The 21,424-nt window shown below is 44.9% G+C and overlaps 1 protein-coding gene across 2 annotated transcripts in view; it reads left to right on the plus strand.

The window, feature by feature from the left end:
* FAM171A1 (family with sequence similarity 171 member A1) overlaps positions 1-21,424 on the plus strand; it is a 109,029-nt gene that overhangs the window by 12,228 nt on the left and 75,377 nt on the right. Inside the window, exon 1 of one of the 2 annotated variants that reach the window (XM_017874157.1) lies at positions 4,528-4,888. The exons of the other annotated variant lie outside the window; for it this stretch is intronic. Within the exon in view, the coding sequence (XP_017729646.1) occupies positions 4,843-4,888 (46 nt within the window). The 5' untranslated portion in view covers positions 4,528-4,842. Of the gene's footprint in view, positions 1-4,527; positions 4,889-21,424 lie in introns of those variants that run through there. 2 annotated transcript variants of the gene reach the window in all.

Consider the following 21,424-nt stretch of genomic DNA (forward strand, 5'->3'; position numbering starts at 1 on the left):
GTATTTGCATATATCACAATTTTAGGCTTAGAAAAACTCAAAATGTTTGTCTTTTGGTTTTTCTTTGTGGTTGATGTTTGCCAAAAAAGTTTTATTTTAGCGAAAGTGTTAGAAAATTGGAAACCCACTATGTGACTGTGAAACCAGGGCATAGTTTCAGTTGTAAAAAAAAAAGCTTTCAAAAAATCTGTTTGGTGGCTTCTGAGACATGAAGTGTTTTGATACTGTGGGCTTCTCATTGTTAAGTGTTTGTAAGTATTTCAGAGAGGTGTCCTAGGAATGGGAGAGGGCAGACAGCCCACGCGAGAACACAGCTTGTTTCTCAAGACCCTTGAACACAAATGTGGGTTCACTTTCAAGAAATCAAGGCCCAAGGTCTACTGGAGTTTCCAGTTAACCTGCACTTCCCTAAGCAGAAATTCTTCTGCAGGGAATTCATGTGCACCGTCTTCTCTCTTATTTAAAGCATCTAGTATTTGTGCTTTGAATATTCCAAAAAACATGTGCCGTATTATCTCGACTGTCTTTCCCAAGTAGCAAACTTGAACATATAAGGATATTCTGCTAAGTGGCTCTCTTCAATCAGACCCCAAATGACCAGATGTCAAATAAGCCAATGTAAATGTGACAGTGATCCTGGCTTTGAATGCCAAGGTCAACACAGAATTTACCCATGTTACATCCCCATTAAACTCTTTTCAGTTACAGTACCCAGGCAGAATTTGTGTTAGACAGAGTGAAAGTCTTTCTGCTGCATAATGTTAGTACAATTGTTAAGTGAAAATTGGATGAAAGTTATTATGAGCAAACTTATTGTATGGTCTAAAATGGCCAATCTCACTTCTCAAAAGAAGACATACACCTGGCCAACAAACATGAAAAAAATGCTTATCATTAGAGAAATGCAGATCAAAACCACAATAAGATACCATCTCATACCAGTCAGAATGGCTATTATTAAGAAGTCAAAAAATAACATGCTGGTGAGGTTGTGGAGAAAAAGGAACACTTATACACTGCTGGTGGAAATGTAAATGAGTTCAGCCACTATTGGAAAGCAATTTGGAAATTTCAGTTTGGAGATTTCTCAAAGAACTTAGAACTGCCATTCGACCTGGCAATCCCATTCCATTTATACCTAAAGGAATATAAATCATTCTGCCATAAAGACACATGTATGCATATGTTCATCGCAGCACTATTCACAATAGCAAAAATGTGAAATCATCTTAGATGCCCATCAAACAGTGGACTGGAAGAAGACAATGTGGTACATGTATGCCATGGAATACTATGCAGCCATAAAAAAGAATGAAATCATGTGCTTTGCAGCAACATGGATCAACTGGAAGCCATTATCCTAAGTGCATTAATGCAGGACCAGGAAGCCAAATACCACATGTTCTCACTTATAAGTGGGAGCTAAACACAGAGTACACATGAACACAAAGAAGGGAACACACCAGGACCGACTTGAGAGTACAGGGTGGGAGGAGGGTGAGGATAGAAATACTACTCCTTAGGGACTATGCTCATTACCTGGGTGACAAAATAACTGTACACTAAATTCCCAGGACATGCAATTTACTCATGTAACATGCAATTTACTCAGTCACAAACCCCTGAAGCTAAAATAACAATTGGAAAGAAATAAAATTTAAAAGTCAATCTAATTTTGAATATTTTATATTATAGATAAGTGTTTTTACCTGATGTTCTTATTAAAAGAGTTACAGATGGAGAAGAGTTTTACAAAATCTTTTATACGTGTTCTGTCCCTTCCTTGAGTTCTTGAATGAAGGGATTGTGTCTGTTTTTGTTGGTTCCTCCACCTCCACCCGATTTTTGAGAAGATCTGGGTTCAAAATCCCTGGACAGACCAGGCGCGATGGCTCATGCCTGTAATCCCAGCACTTTGGGAGGCCAAGGTGGGCAGACCACCTGAGGTCAGGAGTTCGAGACCAGCCCAGCCAACATGGTGAAACCCCATCTCTACAAAATAGACAAAAATTAGCTGGCTGTGTTTGCACATGGCTGTAATTCTAGCTACTCAGGAGGCTGAGACACGAGAATCTCTTGAACCTGGACATGGAGGTTGCAGTGAGCCAAGATCATGCCACTACACTCCAGCCTGGACAATAGGGTGAGACTCCATGTTAAAAAATAAAAATTAAAAAAAATCCCTGGACACTTTTCTTTCTTTTATCCCTCACCCCATCCCATCCTTCCCTCTGAGTCCCCAAAGTCCATTGTATCTTTCTTATGCCTTTGTGTCCTCATAGCTTGGCTCCCACCTGGACACTTCCTACTTGGGGAAGGAGGAGACGTATCATTTTTCTTCTCTGGTGAGCGTGGACTTTTCTGCTGGAATGAACAACCGATGGAAAAAGAGGTGGACATCCCATGACTCAGTTGAAAGATCGTCACCTCCATAGGCATGCTGTAGAAACGGACATATGTGCCGTGTCTCCTTTCTACCCTGTGGAGTCAGCCTGTATCCCTCCAGACATGTCACCTGCAACTCAGCATTCCTGGTTATTCTCTGAGCACACTGATGGCCTCCTGTAGAGCGAAGTATGGAAGGCAGTGGATGTCACACTGGTGACTTTGTGGTCTTCTTGACGTTCTTCTACTCCTTTGGTCCTTTGGTTTATAAAGTGTTTATAAACCCTCTTGGAACTATGAGCAGGCCTGAGTTTCCCTCTTGTGACTCTAAGGATCAGGATGTCACAACTTTGCCAGTAACAGCATGGAACTGCCTCATCTTCTGCTGTAGTGAGAGAGGCACAGGTATGATCCCAAAATAGTGAGGGTCTCCACATCTCTAGTATCTAGGCTAGGGTGCTGTGCTCCGTTGACAGCCCCGTGTCTAGAGACCTATAAGGTCTTAAAGGGAGGGGATGAGAATTAAAATATTAAACGCACTTGAAAGGGAGGAAATAGAATTAAACACACTCTAACAGAGGAAGCATGAGACTGCACACACCTCCAGCTCTTAAAAATAACTGACCTATGTACTGATGGGAACCAGCTCCAGCATTTGGTAGGGGATTTGGCCCAAGATTCCTGTCACCCGGGGTCCAAAAGGGAGCATCTTAGAGGACACAGCCTACTTGGAGGAAGGCAAATGCATTTCTCTGCAAGAGGCCGAAGTTGATTGCCTTTTTCGCTTTAGACTTACCGCACGCAGATAAGTAACCAGCTTCGTGACCCGTTCCCGGTGCAGCAGTGGGACTGATCACTGAGCTCAGTAGCTGTTCCCTTCCGGGAAGGACCAAGCAGAACTTCAGCTCCACCCAGGAGGATTCCTGAATCTCTGGCTCCTGAAGAATCTCTGGCTCCTGCTCTTCTTCCTAACACCACAGCTCATCACGCCCCTCTCCTGCTGGTCACATTTCAGCTCTCTTTATTGCCAAGACCATGTGGCTCCAGAATTTTGTGATTGCATACCTCTAGTGATAATATTGAGTGTGAGGCCAGGTGCAGGGGCTCACCCCATAATGCTAGCATTTTGGGAAGGCAGGCGGGAGGATCTTGAGCCCAAGAGTTCCAGACCAACCTGGGCAACATAGTGAGACCCCCCCATCTCTGCAAAAGAATGTTTTAAAAATTAGCCAGGTGTGGTAGCACATGCTTGTAGTCCAGCTACTCAGGAGGCTGAGGCAGGAGAATTGGTTGAGCCCAGGAGATGGAGGCTGCAGTAAGCCATGATTGTGCCACTGCACTCCAGCCTGGGCAACAGAGCAGGACCCTGTCTCAAAAAATAAATGAACGCATGAATAAATAATAAATAAAATTGAGCATGGACCCTAGTGGGTATATATTTATGAATTACATGATGCCAGATGTGTCTGTATAAAATATCAGTGCAGGCTGGGTACAGTGGCTCATGCCTGTAATCCCAGCATTTTGGGAGGCTGAGGCGGATGGATCACAAGGTCAGAAGTTTGAGACCAGCCTGGACAATATGGTGAAACCCCGTCTCTACTAAAAATACAAAAATTAGCTGGGTATGGTGGTGCATGCCTGTAATCCCAGCTAGTAGGGAGGATGAGGCAGGAAAATCGCTTGAACCTGGTAGGTGGAGGTCACAGGAGCCAAGATCATGCCACTGCACTCCAGTCTGGGTGACAGAGCAAGTCTCCATCTTGAATAAAATAAAATAAAATAAATAAAATAAAATAAAATAAAATAAAAACAGCACAACCAGACCTCATTTTTAGATAGCAATGTTTATAAGTAGTTTTATGCTTCATGTTAGTGACCCCAGGCCTGTAGGATAAAACCAGCCCTTATCTGTGGCATTCAAGTCTCTAAAGCTGAATGCGACCCCTGCCTCTCTCCGGTCATGACTTCCTGGCCCTGCCTTTCCTCAGTGTCTGCACATCTTGCTTCCAACATACGCCTTTCTGCATCTCTTTTCTTTGTCTGTCGGCCCCTCCCTGCATCCTGTTTCCGTGACTGGGAAAGGCCTATATTTTTTTCCTGCACAACTGTTGCCACCTTGTCATTTTTTTTTTCTTCTCCCGGAGGAGCTCTATCTGGGAAGCTCTCCTACTAGACAGAGCGGGGCAGCTCCAGCGCTGGTCAACTCTTCAGTCCTTGCATCACCCAGACCCACTGTGGGGCTGCAGATGGGGAGAACTGTCTTCTCTTTTTACATTGTGCTGGAGGATGCATAAGTCTGTCTGTGGAATACATCTTTTAAAGTAAAACCGCTTGTCAAAGCACATGTGCGTTGGTGACTTTGGTGATGGTTGTTGCCAGATTTCCCCGCAGAGGGGCCATTCACACTTGTATTCCTACCGGGAGTGAACGTCGAATGCCCGTTTTGCCACAGTTATGCCAACACGGTATATTATCCAACGTTTGGATTTCTGCCAGTCAGGTAAGAACCTGGCATCTCACCTTTGAGATCAGAAACTGGGATTTCTGGGATTCCACCTGGGCTTTCCTGCTTATTGAAAGGCAAGCACAAAAGTTATTGGATGGAGGTGTCCTGTGCATTCTATCCTCACTATGTCAGCATCTTGGAAGGTCTGGAGCCTGCAGACTGGAATGGTTTCTTAGAACCAGGGTAGCCAGACACATGGACTCACCCCAGGATTGCTCTCCTACGAGCAGGGTCCCACAAAGACTGTCACCTGACAGTTGTTGACTTTACTATGCGGGATGCCACAGAACAAACACGCAGCGTGAATGGCCCGGTGAGAGATGAAGGCCACGTGCTGCCCTCCTAGGGCACCACCCCTGGTGCATCTCAAGCATTCCAGAGGCAGTCTGACACTCTAAACAGAAAATATAACTGCTCAGCAAACCCAGAAATCCCAGTCGTTCAAATAAGATAAACCATCGTGCACAAGGGTCCTTGTTGTAAACTTAAGAGTAATGAAAACCTGGAAACAACTTGTGAGTTCAAAATAGGGAATAATTATATGACCTATCTGTAAGATGAAAGGGTAAGTTATCTGTAACGTGAGGTTTAGTGACCAGGGAAAATAATTACATGCTAAAGTGAAGTTAAAACTGTAAAAATATATATGTAACATAACCTCCCTGCTAGGTAAAGAAAATTTGCACAAAACATACCTGGGGAAATATACTAAGATGTTAGGTTTAGTGGCTTCTGGGAGCTAGGGTTGTGTATTTGGGATTACATTTTTCTTTCTGTTTCTTTATATTTTTTCTGTATTTTCTACCTTATATTGATAGTCAGGGGACAAGGGCAAGGGGAAAGAGGTAAAAATCACACACCTCTCCAGCCCCTCCTTGTCTCCAATAAAGAGGACATTAGAGCTTCTTAAGGTCTGAGCTTGGGACTAGGGAGTTGGGGGGACACCAGGTGAGTCCCAGGGAGGTAAGGCGATGGCTTGCTAGCATGATCAAGGTTTCTGTGATCTTGATTAGTGAGAATATAGTAAATTCTTTGAGTTGAAGAAATTTGCTGAGACCTTTTTGAGTAAGTATTTGCCCAGATGCAAGTGCTAAGTCTGTTAGAAGAAGGGGTTAATGTGGTATTGAAAGGTGATTCTCCAGGCTGCTGTCACAAGCGCCCTCTACAGCAGAGAAATTGTCATTGAGAAGGAAGCTCAGCCATTTCTCATAATAACGATGATGAGAACAACAGCCCACACCGTGAAAGACTAGCCACGGGCCTGCACAGATGTGAATGTTCCACACATATCAAACCGCACAACTAACACTCAAAGTATAGTGTTCTCGATATTAATACTCGACCCGTTTTGCAGATGGGAGAAACCAAGACAAAGGAAGAGGAGATAACTTGCGCCCATCACAGCCAGGACATGACAGAACAGCTTGGCTCCAGAGTGGAACCACTCTGCCTTTCCATGTTAGATGGATCCAAGGACAGGCGGAAATGTCTGTCTTCATTGTGGTAGGGATTACACAGGTGTATATGTGTGTCCAACTTCATTAAACTGTATACTTCATTAAAATGGATGGACTTTAGTATGTCTAAATTATACCTCAATGAGGTTGGTTTTAAAAAATAAGAAAAAGGCCTGAGGGTGACCTTTTCCCAAATTCCAAACTGGAGTCTGAGATTGTACCATTCTGATGTGAGGAAAGGCAAGGCCCAGCTAAAACTCAGTCACCCATCCTGGAGGAACCGGAGAGACAGGGTGCCCAGACAGCACTGACCAGCCCCCTCTCTGCAGCCGCAGGCCAGGCTGGGGTGGCAGGGGTGCTGGCTTGGGAGTTGCTCCTGGGCTCATGCAAAGTGACAGGAATGTGGCAGCGGATGCTCCCTGACCCCCCCACCTGGGCATGCCAGGAATGTGTGCCATTTCGGGGTTGGCATCTTTGGAGTTGGGATGAAATGCCTTGATCTGCCCCAGCAAACAAGAAGAGTGCTGGAGTCCTGGAACTCTTTCCCCCGAAACAATGGGATGCAGAAAACTGCAGCATCCCATTATTTGTTCCTGTCACGCAAGGAAATGCAGAGCCCAGGCCAAAATGGAAATCAGGAGTCAGCTTGCTTCATCGAGAACGCCTCGGTCCCAATTTTAGGTCAGGCCAGGGGTATTGGACAGTTGGCCAGATGGACTCAGTAATCCGTGTTCCTTATACAAAGGGCTTAATTCACACCCCAGGCAAATGACAGTCTTCCCTGTATGGCCAGCCTCAAAAAGACATAGAAATAGATAAAACCGCCAAAGTTAAGATCTGCAAGTGCCTAGGGTCTTCTGTGTTTGAGAATTGGATATTTGGTCAGTCCGATTATTTAATAAGAGCTCTGAAACATGCCACATGGAGATTTCGTTTTTTGCTAGGAATGTTAAGATCTCAGCGGCGATGGTGACGTGCATTCAGCCCTTTGTTATAATAACACACGACGTGGCCTCCTGTTTTGAAATCCTTTTCCAGTTGTAGGGTGACGGCTTATCCTACCAGATACTGCATGACCAGACGCTTGGCGTGCCACACTTCACATTATGGGGTTCTGGCAGTGGAAACTGACTGGGGAGGCACAGTGTCAACAGGAAATATCTGCCAGCAACACAGAAAAGGCTTCAGGAAAGATAACAGGAGGAGAGGCCAGATCCCGTCGTTGCCTTGCACTGTGCAGACCGAGGAAGTGGGGAGTGATTCCGCCTTGTACGGAGCATGTGGATTCCCACGAAGTTCTCTTCTGTCCTGGCAGGAAACAGATCAACCTTCGCCTAGGGAAGGTGGAGGCTTGCTTTTCTCTGATCACACTCTCTTGCAAATCTTAAAGCAGTTTCCATAAACATATTTTATTTCTTCCAAATTAAGGATGACAATGTGAACGGTGAATGGCATTATTCACCGTGGGGAGCTGTTTTCCTTCACCCTCGGGATGTTTATGTATGCCCCTCCATTTTCTTCGGCATTTGGATGTGATTTCTTATGAAAGACTTGGAAATCTGCAAAAACTCACAAGTTAGAAACCTACCAGTGCTCTGATCTCTCCTGCATTTTAAAAGTGGTCAGTTGCTTTATTGTAAGAAAGTTGGCTTGTTACAGTGTCTCTAATTGATTTAAAGGCAGTCCATGGTTTATATGTTTTCATCTTCAGGTTCTTTCTAGGCTGGTTCTTTAGGAGGAAGATTAAGTGTTAATCTTGGACCCTTGGTACCAGAGTTAAGACAACGAGGACAGAGAAGTTCCAAGAGGGAAAATTTTAGGTCAAGGAAAGAAAGGATTTTCTAATATCCAGAGCCATACAGGCATGGAATGGGCTGGCTGCCCAGGGCTGGGAAGTGAGTGGCAAACTCTGAAAGCATTTCAGCCACCAGTGCTGGAGTTTTTCCTCCTGAGGCTGCTGGGCCCTGGGAAAGGAGGTTTACTGCTGCAAAGCAGCATGGAGGGGTATTCCTGCGGGTCAGAGTGGGAATTCCCGGTGTGTTTCCACGGAGGTGGAATCGTGCTCCCATCCGGTGCCATGGGACTCTACATGTCTCTGGAGCTGGTTTCTGGGCCAGTGCTTTGTTCCTGGCACACAGGGAGATGCAGAGCCCAGGCCAGAATGGAAATCAGGGCTCTGCTTGCTTCATCAAGAACATCTCGCTCAAAAGTAGATTATAAAAAAGTGCAAGACCAGGCACAGTGGCTCAACCCTGTAATCCCAGCACTTTGGAAGTAGAGCAAGCTCTACTTTTACTTAGTGTCAGCATAGCATTTTATCTTTAAAGGGTTCAGAGGCTTAAAAAATATTGGAAAGCTCCCCACCAGAGCAGCAGGCTCGTTTGGAGTTCAGCAGTAAGTGAGCAACAGGGCTTTAGACTCAAGAGTGGCAGTCCGAGTGAGCATACCCTTGCTGCTTTGTTTGGAACTTGAAGAGGCCGAGGTGGGTGGATCACCTGAGGTCAGGAGTTCGAGACCAGCCTGGCCAACATGGTGAAACCCCCATCTCTACTAAAAATAAAAAACCAGGTGTGGTGGTGGGCACCTGTAATCCCAGCTACTTGGGAGGCTGAGGCGGGAGAATCGCTTAAACCTGGGAGGTGGAGTTTGCAGTGAGTCAAGATTGCACCACTGCACTCCAGCCTGGGCAACAAGAGCAAAATATCGTCTCAAAAAAAAAAAAAAAAATTGCTGAACTCAGTAGTTGATTTACATTCCGGTGCCAAAGTTTTAAAAAGAGTAACGAACAGTTCAGTTTGCAGCCAGGCACCTCTGTGAACCACAGTCTGAGCTGCACAGCCCTGGGGGTATGGAGGACGGGAGAGGTCCCTGAGAATGTGGAGCCCTCCGAGGCTTGTGCATACCCCCAATGTTGCCCCACTGGCTCTAACCAGAGCAAGCTCTACTTTTACTTAGTGTCAGCATAACATTTTATCTTTAAAGGGTTCAGAGGCTTAAAAAATATTGGAAAGCTGCCCACCAGAGCAGCAGACTCGTTTTGGAGTTCAGCGGCGAGCGAGCAACAGGGCTTTAGACTCAGAATGACAGTTGGAGGGGGCAGCATCCCCTCCATTTCCAACCTTGCTGCTTTGTTTAGAACTTGAAGCATGTTTTCTTTCCTATTCTTCTTTCAAACTAACTTTTATAGGCAGGGGGCTTTTGATCCTCTCTTTCGATGACCCGATCTGGTCAGATTCAAAAGGCGGTGCCTGGAACGTGAATGGGAGGCAGCCATGGTATAACAGGAAGTGCACAAGCTTTAGAAGATGCACGCTTGAATCTCAGCTCTGCTGGGTGCCAGCTGGGTGCCATGGGCAGGTCACTCACCTTCTCCGAGCCGGTTTCCTTGTTTTTAAAAATGGGGCTAATCTCACATACCTCACTGTAACAGTAAATAATCACATAATATACGTGAGCAACATTCACATGTAGGATGAGGCCTTCAGTTTCACGGACACCTTGGACTAGCACCGTCTAAGCATCATTTTTCTTAGAGCTGTTGGCAAAGCCATACTGACTGTGAATGAGAGAAAATACCCTGTCACATGCATAGAAAAGGCTAGGCAGAGGAGAATTTTCCTTTCTCTCCCGGGCCTTGGGGGCTTCTGTTCTTCCAGGGGGAAAACATGATGCCGCCTTCTTTATCTTGAGAGCAACCACCTCCCACTCTATGCCTCCCAGGTGGGGTGGGGCGGCTTACTAGGGGACTGTGGGTCAGGAAGAAACCAGGGACTGCATTTCCTACTAAGCCACTCAGAAGAATGCTGTAGAGCTTGTTTAGGGGGAAATCCCAGGATATATGGAGATAAAGCTAAATTTATTTCTCATTTTTAATGCCGGGAGAGCGATCCGATCTGTTTGAAGGAAACAAAAGCATTTACCCAGGGAAGGCAAACGTTACTTCCTGCAGAGTAGAGCCTTCCAATGCCATTCCCTACCTTTGCAGCAAGTGGGTCAAAAATAACTACAAGGGAATATAGGCTTAATTTTTTTTCTCCTATCTTCTTCCTCCCCTCTAATTCATTGAAATGTCAAATACAAAAATAGACAATCTTGCAACAAATACTTCGAGAATATACCCATGCTGCAGAAAGCATGTGCTTGTAAAGATACAGAATCCTGCCCAGTCTCTGCAAACAGAAATGCTTAGACCCTGAGTGTAAAATAAGTGGCCTGTTTTTTCTTTTTAAAGGCAACAACTGTAAATGTGTATTGTTTGAGGCATGGGAGCAGCAGCCTGTGGGTGGGCCTGTCAGGCTGTAACTGCATTAAGAGCAGGGATAAGGCTCGGAACAGAGGTACGCCCCAGCAGCTCATCATTCCAGCAGTCCTAGGTTCCCTGTATCTCTTACTGGCCTGGACTCAGCCCCTCCTGGAGGGCTTTGTCTTCCCAGTCTTGCTCCAAGAACCACCTGCTTGGGGTCCATCCTGCCACAGAGCTGCTTTCCAGCTACAGAGAGATGGAAAGGGAAGGAGGAGACCCTCTGGAGGCTTCAGGCTTAAACCCAATGGGTCTTTTTTTTTTTTTTTTTTCAGACAGAGTCTCACTCTGTCGCTCACTGCATCCTCTGCTTCCCAGGTTCAAACAGTTATCCTGCCTCAGCCCCCCGAGTAGCTGGGACTACAGGCACGCGCCACCACGCCTGGCTCATTTTTTAGTATTTGTAGTAGAGATGGGGTTTCACCATGTTGGCCAGTCTGGTCTCAAACTCCTGACCTCAAGTGTTCCTCCTGCCTCGGCCTTGCAGAGTGCTGAGATTACAGGCGTGAGCCACTGCGCCCAGCCCCAGTGGGTCTTTATACTAGAAGGAGTTTTCATTTTAAAGACAGGTCAGTTGGAGAGAACATTTGGTGTTGGGTTGCAGAACAGGTTAGGCTGTGGGAAAGGGGCCAGGCTGGTCACGGTACTCTGCATTCAAGGCAGTGGGTCACAAGACCAGACCGGTTTGCATCTCAGCTCTGCCATTTGTAGGGCATGTTTAACCTTCTTAGGTAACCCTTTCCTTTACAACAACCCACAGGTATTACCTGCTGTAACCTGTGTCACGACATTACTATTAAGATCAAATGAGAGAAACCATGTGATGATTTATTGGAAACTAGATTATCTCGTACATATATAAGATGTGGTTTGGGGATTTAAAAATTTTTTTTCGTTCCTCTTACCCACCAAATTCCTCCTTCACCAAACACTTTCCCCCAGTCTGCACCCGCCCCACACATGCATCGCAACAGAAACTGGAAACTGGCCATTCTTTTATATATTGGGTTTTTCAAGGCCAGAAAGAAAATTTAACCGTCAAGTATCACTGGCTAGTCAAGCCAACTCTTTTACTTTTAGGCTAGTGCGTCCTACACCCAAAGACGACTTGTATTTGTTACTCAACAACAAATACCAGAGACCTACAAACATTAAGAGATTAGAGGTTAGAAATTAAACATACCTTTTGTGTTCTTTCCTCCTAATTGAACATTTTACCCAATCACTAAGCAAAAATAATTTAACTATCACTGAAAGTTTGCTGTGTTTAAATATTAGCAGCACAGATAAATATTACCTGTGATTTTAATTCATTTGTTTTTCACATTGGAGAAAAGAAGGCATAAAAAATGCAGATTTCCTGCAAGTCCTCAGGAAAGTCTTTAGAAGTTAGGTGGGATTAGATTCTTCCCCTCCAAATACTTCGTTTTCTTTGTAGATTCAAGTTCACATGCTATTGAGTATTTCATTTTAAATGTGGGCAGTTGTCAGCCAAGACTTTGAATGCTGTGGTTTGCTTTACATAGCTTTTAAATCATGAGTTGTGAGCCAATGTTCAGCTCATTGGTTATTTCAGTAAATATGTGCATTAAAAAAATAATATAAACTTGCCCAGGCACAGTGGTTTACGCCTGAATCCTAACACTGGGACGCCAAGGCAGGAGGATTGCATGAGACCAGGCATTCAAGACCAGCCTGGGCAACATAGAGAGACCCCATCTCTATAAAAAATAAAAATAACAACCAGACATGGTAGTGTGTGCGTATAGTCCCAGCAACTCGGGAGGCTGAGGTGGGAGAATCGCTTGAGCCTGGGAGGCCGAGGCCTCAGTGAGCCATGGTCATGCCCTTGCACTCCAGCCTGGGCAACAGAATAATGCCCTCTCTCAGAAATAATAATGAGTTAAATTTGGTTTCTGCTTGTTCCTAATTTGTATTATGTTTAAGTTCATATTTATATTATATACATCCATTAATTTATTGCTTACAGATTACATAATAAATGAGCAAGAAAGCTGAATATTGAAAATACAAAGTAGGACTAGGTTTGCAATAAGGAATAGTTGTTTGTGCTAAGATTATATTAGGTTTTTTAAGTTGTAGAAATAACAATTTATGGAAATATTGATTAAAATAGGCTTAGTCAACTGGGTGCAGTGTCTCACATCTGTAATCCCAGCACATTGACAGGCTGAGGCAGGTGGATCACATGAGGTCAGGAGTTCGAGACCAGCCTGGCCAACATGGTGAAACCCCCATCTTTACTGAAAATGCAAAAATTTGTTGGCTGTGGTGTCTGCTCCTCGATTACTGCTTGTGATGACCTAAATGTAGCTTTGCAACCCTTCAGGTTTAAAAAGGAAGTAAAATGATCAGTGCTGTAAAAACAAACCCTAATACCCACTAATGCTTGGAGTGGAAAACCCTCAGATTCTGCTTCTTGGAAGGCTGGACCCATGTGGCATACGCTAGAATGACATGGACTTTTTTTGGTTTTGGGGTTTTTGTTTTTTTTTTTTTTTGAGACAGAGTGTCGCTCTTGTTGCCCAGACTGGAGTGCAGTGGCGCAATGTGCACTTGGGAGGCTGAGACAGGAGAATTCCTTGAACCCGGGAGGTGGAGGTTTCAGTGAGCCAAAATCATGCCACTGTACTCCAGCCTAGGCAATGGAGCAAGACTCCATTCAAAAAATAATAGAAATAAAATAAAATAGAGTTTGTCAAGATAAGATATCCGAGCTGTTCAGTATCTTTAAAAACTTTCTGCTTTTGAAAACTCAATGTTAGCAGATGTTTGTCTATTTACAAGATTTCCTTTTGTAACCTCCCCCTAGCATTTATTAATTTTCACAATGAGGTAGCAATTTTGCTTTTGCTTTCTGGCATTAGAGTATATGCCCTTCCTAAGTAAATCCTATGTACTCTGATTGTATACTTGCAAGTGGGGTATAATGTGTTGTAGTTGGATTGTGTGCCTGACAACCACTGATTTTGAAAGACGGATGTTAATCTGGACAGCATGAGAGTGACAATGTTGTTTAACATTTCCTAATGAAAGTAAAATTTTTCTGAGCCCGGTGGCTGATGCCTGTAATCCCAACACTTTGAGAGCCGAGGTGGATTACTTGAGGCCAGGAGGTTAAGACCAGCATGGGCAACATGGCTGGACCTCATCTCTACAAAAAAATTAAAAAATAAAAAATGAGCCCAGTATGGTGGCATGTGCCTTTGGTCCCAGTTACTTGGGAGGCTGAGGTAGGAGGATCGCTTGAGCCCAAGAATTCGAGGCTGCAGTGAGCTATAGCCACTATACTGCAGCCTGGAAAACAGAACAAAACCCTGTCTCAAAAAAATAAAAAAGGTTTTAATTCCCCACATTGCCTCTGTGCTCCTAAATAAGACTTATTGGTTGGTTGATTAGAAAGGAAACATCACAGTATTGGAAGAATATACTCACGGTTTTGTGATGGTAGAATTGTTTTGAGATCTTCTTCAAGTCGCTTTGTTTATTTGTTTGTTTGGAGACGGAGTTTCGCTCTTGTTGCCCAGGCTGGAGTGCAGTGGTGTAATCTTGGCTCGCTCGATTCTACTGCCTCAACCTCCTGAGTAGCTGGGATTACAGAAGCCTTTCACCACGCCTGGTTAATTTTTTGTATTTTTAGTAGAGATGGTGTTTCACCATGTTGGCCAGGCTGGTCTCGAACTCCTGCCCTCAGGTGATCCACCCGCCTCAACCTCCTAAAGTGCAGGGATTACAGGCGTGAGCCACCGCGCCCGGCCTCAAGTCACTTTCTACTGTAAGATGAAATCTTCACTATTTAATCCTGTATATGGCCTGTTAGGGCAGCCTGTTAGAATCTCATCTGTGTCATGTCAGGGTTGCAGGTTCAGCCTCCATATGGCCTGTGTATATGACATGCAGTTGCACCCTGCAAGCAAATGGGAATTTGCAGCGTTTGTGTGGATTCCAACTTTCTGAAAAACAAGTCAAGGTATTTGCCCTCTTGCTGGTGGGCCGATGGTGTCATCCTCATGTTCCTGGGTCAGCACATGGAAGCAGGAAATAAGGTCACCCAACAGAGAGCCTTTCGACAGTACCCTGGATCTAAGTGGATATCCACACCTGTGAACTGCAGTGACCGAAAGCCCTGGAGAGGGTTCCTTGTCTCCGGAATCACTGAGTGTTTTTGAAAGGCATGTGGCATGATGGAAAGCCATGCTCTAGGAAGCTTGGTCTGGCAGGAGCGTTAGTCATGATGGGTGTCAGCTGGACTTAGTTCTGGTGAGAAGGTGGATAGGACCTAACCGAGCAGAAGAAAAAGAACCTGGATGGAACTGCTGCTTCTCCGGGTGCAGATAGTTGTGCTTAAGATGTGGCTTTCAGCCACTGCCCTCATTTATATTTTTGGGGGGTCATCCTTGAGACTCTTCACCTTAAATCTGATGGTCATGATCCTTGAGATTCTTCACCTTAAATCTGATGGTAGTGACTGTCCATTGAAAAAGAATGGCTATGCCAGGCACAGTGGCTCACACCTGTAATCCCAGCACTCCCAAAGAGGCTGAGGCGGGTGGATCACCTGTGGTCAGGAGTTTGAGACCAGCCTGGCCAATATGGTGAAACCTCGTCTCTACTAAAAATACAAAAAATTAGCCAGGTGTGGTGGGGCATGCCTGTAGTCCCAGCTACTTGGGAGACTGAGGCAGGAGAATCGCTTGTACCCAGGAGGCAGAGGTGACAGTGAGCCGAGATCGTGCCACTGCGCTACGGCCTGGGTGACAGAGCAAGACTGTCAAAAAAAAAAAAAAAAAAAAAGAATGGCTAATCCTAAAAGGGTTAAATAAATTACATTGATACTGATGACAATGATATAAGAATTTTTCCTCTGCAGAATTTAAATATTTTAATTTGACTTTTTCAAAGAAGAACCCCAAATACTTTACCTGTCATAACCTCAGTGAAACACCTGAATTGAAATCTGAAATTTAAAATCTTCTCAATCACGTTAGTCAGATAAATGCACATCTGAATGTGAAGATGGAGGCCTGCCCCAGCAAGAAACATACAGTCAAGTTGCACACAAGCCCCATGCCCGTGATACATTTATCACGGTATCCATGGATTGTGCTCTATTTGTACAATTACTTTGCATGGTCATGTCCGTGCCATCAGACCCCGTTCTGATGATATTTTGGGGGCAGTTACACTAAGATCTCTGCCCAGGCCGCTCTCCTCACCTGTGTTGAGAGAGGATCTGAAGTTTGAAGTTAGTCTTCCTCCATGTCTGTCCCCGTGTCCACGCACAGGCGCATAGGCACCAGCAAGCCTTTCTCTGATTTTAGGGCTGGACTTCCACCATGGTTCACCCCATAGTGTCCTTCTGTGACAGTTCAATTTGCATATTGGATGTACAATTGATCACTTCCCTGCTCAAAAATCTTCAGTGAATTTTTGCTGTCCAAAATCTGAAATGTTTCATTCACTCTTCCTATCCTTTTTATTAGACAGATCTTGCTCTGTCACCCAGGCTGGAGTACAGTGATGCGATCACTTCTCACTGCAGCCTCAAACTTCTGGCCTCAAGCCATTTTCCCTCCTCAGCCTCCTGAGTAACTGGGACTACAGGCATGCACACCACACCAGGCTAAACTTTTAATTTTATGTAAAGACAAGGTCTCACCCAGGTTGGTCTTGAACTCCTGGCATCAAGCGATCGATCCTCCCGCTCAGTCTCCTGAGTTACTGGGATTATAGGCGTGAGCCACAGCACCCAGCCCTCCATTCGTTTCTTTTATAGACATTATAGAGTCGGGAAGGTGACTTGAGAGGTTCATCACGTCTGATACTGAGTCTTTTATTGTGCTTACCTAACCAGACATTGTCTCTCTCTGGACAAATATTTTCTGTGATCTAGAATGTACTGTTTATTCATGCAACCTAAACTTTTACAAAGCTCTTCCTTGCAGCAAGTATAAATAAAACTAGTTTTGCACCAGTACTTTGTTCATGGCGTATCTTCACCAAGAAAACCTCCAGTCATCTACTATTTTAAATTACAAGTTTTATTATTATTCAGGTGTGGTGAGGCCAACAGACCAGTAGAGGATGGGCAGCTATGGAGAAGATAGTTACTTGGCCGGACACTATTGCTCACGCCTGTAATCCCAGCACTTTGGGAGGCTGAGGCAGGTGGATCACTAGAGGTCAGGAGTTTGAGACCAGCCTGGCCAACATGGGAAACCCCATCTCTGCTAAATACAAAACTTAGCCAGGTGTGGTGACTCACGCCTATAGTCCCGGCTACTTGGGAGGCTGAGGCAGGAGAATCACTGGAACCTGGAAGGCAGAGGTTACAGTGAGCCGAGATTGCACCATTGCAGTCCAGCCTGGGCAACAGAGCGAGATGCTGAAGAGAGAAAAAGAAAGAGAGAGAGAGAAGTTAAAAGAAAAGAAAAGTTACCCACAGTTCCCACGAGGAGGGCTACACCATACCAGGCAGGGCCACACAGAGAAACACCAGGCCCACCCAGGTGGCCAAGGGAGCAGGAGAAAATGTGGGCAGGGCCCTTTGTTGAGGTTTCCTCAGGAAGGAATGGACAAGGCAGGGTATGCGGCCGCGGCAGGTTCAGGGTTGGCTAATTTGACTAATTGTGATGGGTTCTGGGGCACAAGAGCTCACTCCAGTTGCCTGGTACCTGGCCCTGGGGTGATCAGGGCAGGGAAGGGTGGACTGGAATATAACAGCCCCTAGGGGATGTGGCTGGGGTGTGGGCTCTGGATTGACAGGCTGCAGCTGAAAGTCATGCTCACGGAGCAGTAGTTTACGATCTCCAGGAACTAGTGATGGGAGGGGTAGTCCCTATATGCCCAGCAAAGCTCTGAGATGTCAAAGCATCAAAATTAGAGAACACAAAGACACAGTTAATACACCTACTCCCCCTGACAGTCCCATCTCAGTTATGAGTAGCTACATAACCTTGAAGGAAAACCTCAAGTTCCTCATCTTGCAGAATGAAGGGTTGAGGATTATAGCACATCCGAAAGCCCGTTGTTTCATCCTTTAGGGAGAAAGCCTCTGACACTTTCTGCAACTTTTTCTCCATTGCCAGTCTCTTTGGGTTTGTTCCACTGGGAAGATGCACCATCACCCCGGGGGAATCGTCCTGTCCCTGCATGCCTGTGGCATGAACGACACTTTCTCGATGTGGCTCCCGCACAAGGAGGGCAGGTCAGCAACGGGCCATCCTAGGACTTGACTTAATCTCTTTCATACGTAGACTTTTCTGCCGACGCTTGTACTCCTAACTCCTTTGACTGATGGGCACTCTTGGGCATGTCATCATTGACCCTGCACCTCTCCTAACTTCAGTTCTTGGTCTGAGCCAAGTGATTATTTGGTACAATATATACGTCTGTGACCCATTTCCCAGGTGACATTTAAGAACACCAGTGTGAAGGATAATTGAAAATAGCATCAACTTGCAAGTGTAAGACAAAATATGGTAGAGCCTCTGTGCTGCCACTTGGAAAAACAACTTTCCATTGTCTGTTACAGCATTATGAATTGAGATGGCAGTGAAGGGGTGGCTGGAACTCTTATTTCTCCAGGCAAGAGAGGGAAATCCAGTCCCTTGTATTGATGTCGCTGCCTGGACATGAGCTATAAAGGTTAAAAGACGAAAGGTTGCTCCATTTGACACGAACTAAGAGCCATTCTAGAAACTTAAACTGTGTGGAAAATACTGTATGCTGATATTCGCTGTGGAAAAAAATCACCAAGAACAGTGCTGCGCTGTTCAGAATAGTTAAATTTTATCCCCCCATAGATAAAGCAGGAAATTTCAATTGTGTGTGGTTTTAAAGTTCTTAGAAAACTCCTATAAATTATAAAATAATTATAAAACTCCTATAAATTATAAAAATATTTCATAAATTTCATAAATATTGAGGTAAATCAGGACTTTATTTATTTATTTATTTATTTATTTATTTATTTATTTTGAGATGGAGCTTTGCTCTTGTCACCCAGGCTGGAGTGCAGTGGCACGATCTTGGCTCACTGCAACCTCCACCTCCTGGGTTCAAGCGATTCTCTTGCCTCAGCCTCCAAAGTAGCTGGGATTACAGGTACCTGCCACCATGCCTGGGTAATTTTTGTATTTTTAGTAGAGACGGGGTTTCACCATATTGGCCAGGCTGGTCTGAAACTCCTGACCTCAGGTGATCCACCTGCCTTGGCCTCCCAAAGTGCTGGGATTATAGGTGTGAGCCACCATGCCTGACCTTAATCAGGACATTGTAAGGTTTCATGACTTGTAGGCGTCAGCAGAGTTTACCATGCTTTACCATTAATACAGAATTTGTTCAATCAGACGTAGAAAGCAGAAATGGTGTTTCACTAAACACATGCACATTTTTGAATGTTAAATGAGTGGCAACTGGAAACCTAATTAGCATATCACTTTAATTCTGCTCCTGGAGTTTACTGCTTGTGATGACCTAAATGTGGCTGTGCAACCCTTCAGGTTTAAAAGGGAACTAAAATGATCAGTGCCATAAAAACAAATAAAATACCCACTAATGCTTGGAGTGGAAAACCTTCAGATTCTGCTTCTTGTAAGGATGGACTCATGTGGCACATTCTAGAATGACATGGGTTTTTCGTTTGTTTTGGGGTTTTTTTTTTTTTTTTTTTGAGATGGAGTTTTACTCTTCTTGCCCAGGCTGCAGTACAGTGGCATACTTTCGGCTCACGGCAACCTTCACCTCCTGTGTTCAAGCAGTTCTGCTGCTTCAGCCTCCCTAGTAGGTGGAATTGCAGGTGCCCGTCACCACGCCCAGCTAATTTTTTGTATTTTTAGTAGAGACGGGGTTTCACCATGTTGACCAGGCTGGTCTTGAACCCCTGACCTCAGGTGATCCACCCACCTTGGCCTCCCAAAATGCAGGGATTACAGGTGTAAGCCACCGCACCTGGCCAAGAACAACATGTTAAACTAATGGAGCTAAGTGGCTGGCAGGCGGGGGTCTAAGTGTGGTGTAAAGAGCAGGAATAGGTAGAATTTACTAAGGGAAATGGGCAATCTTGGCCATCCCCAGCAGAGGATGATTTAAGAATTCGAAAACCCACTTCTTTAAACAAAAGACATTACCCAAAATTGGGACTGTCTTATCTCTTTTCTTTTCTCTGACTCCCTTATTTCTTCTCTAGGACCCTAGTCCACTCCTCTCCTGCCTAAATGTCTTCATACTGTTCCATGGATTCCTTAGTGACCCAAGAATTATGAAAAGTCTGAGATTCTGCCAAGCTTGGAAGCTAATGAGCCAGCCTAGCACGGTTTGATAGAAGTTGGTGGAGACATGATACTTCCTGGTCAGAGATAAGGGATGTTTATTACTCACAGCAGCAGTAGTAGCCAGAGTGTCAGCATTCTGGCTCCAGTTCCCTGAACCCCATTTCCCACAGGAGCAATGCAAAGAGGGCCAGAGGATACCTGCACATGCAATGGCTTACTTTATAGGAGAGAAATCCTGAGCTTCAGGGACCCATATCTTTTCCGAGAGGTACCAAGCATACCTACTGTTTGCTCTAGAGGGAGACACCTCTCTATCTTGCATAGCTGTTCACTAAAGAAACATCCTTGAAGAGGGCTGGGTACGGTGGTTCATTCCTGTAATCCCAGCACTTTGGGAGGCCGGGTGGATTACCTGAGGTCAGGAGCTCAAGACCAGCCTGGCCAACATGGCAAAATCCTGTCTCTACTAAAAATACAAAAAAAAAAAAAAATAGCTGGGCGTGGGGGCTGCCTGTAATCCCAGCTACTCGAGAGGCTGAGGCAGGAAAATTGCTTGAACCAAGAAGACAGAGGTTGTAGTGAGCCGAGATCGCGTCACTGCCCTCCAGCCTGGGCGACAGAGCCAGACTCCGTCTCAAAAACAGAAACATCCTTGAAGAGACAGCTCAGAACAAAGAGCACAGTCAGTATCTTGCCCACAATATGTAAAGAACTACTTAAGAGACCCATGGAGAATTGTCTTGCCAATGGCTTCTGCTGTTCCTCCAGCTCTCCATGTCCTTGGGAATTGTCCACAGCAGGTATGAGAGAGAGAAAAAAGAATCTTCCAAGAACCATAGCCAGGCATGGTCAGCTCCTTCCATGAACTTTCTCAGGAGGTCTTTTGTAAACTTTCTGTAGACTGTTGGTGATCCTCATTTAAGAGTCAAATGTTGGGAAACAATCAGCTAATTATAAAAATGGCTAGCAGTGATTAAGCTCTCACTGTACACAGCTGCAGTGTGTGGGAAGCGCTGTACCCTTGTGATCTCACTACAGCTCTGAGATTATTATGGCAGGGCCATTACCCCATTTCTTACAGATGAGAAAACTCTGCTTAAGAGCAGTAAGCCAGAAGGGGCAGAGATGACCATCAACTCTAGGTTGTCAGTCCAACGCCCTGCACTCTGAATAGCACACTATATGTTTCTGGTTTTTTTTGTTTGTTTGTTTGTTTTTGTTTTTTGTTTTTTGTTTTTTTTTCGCGGAGGGGCTTTCTTAATTGAGAAGCTTTTGGGGAAAGGGTGCTTTGGAGATTTTGTTTCACCAAATAAAGTTAGTGGAATGCTTGCAAGTGGGGAAAGATCAGGAATACTTTTGTTGCCAGCAGACACCTTACAAAGTCACCACCAGACAGTCCACCCACCAATCTTACGGTGTTTTCAAGACAGTTGGTATCCATACTTTCTGGACACAGAAATGACAGGCCAAGGAGGCT

The sequence above is a fragment of the Rhinopithecus bieti genome, unplaced genomic scaffold (assembly GCF_001698545.2).
Source record: "Rhinopithecus bieti isolate Rb0 unplaced genomic scaffold, ASM169854v2 scaffold_1012, whole genome shotgun sequence".
NCBI classification, from domain to species: Eukaryota; Metazoa; Chordata; class Mammalia; order Primates; family Cercopithecidae; genus Rhinopithecus; species Rhinopithecus bieti.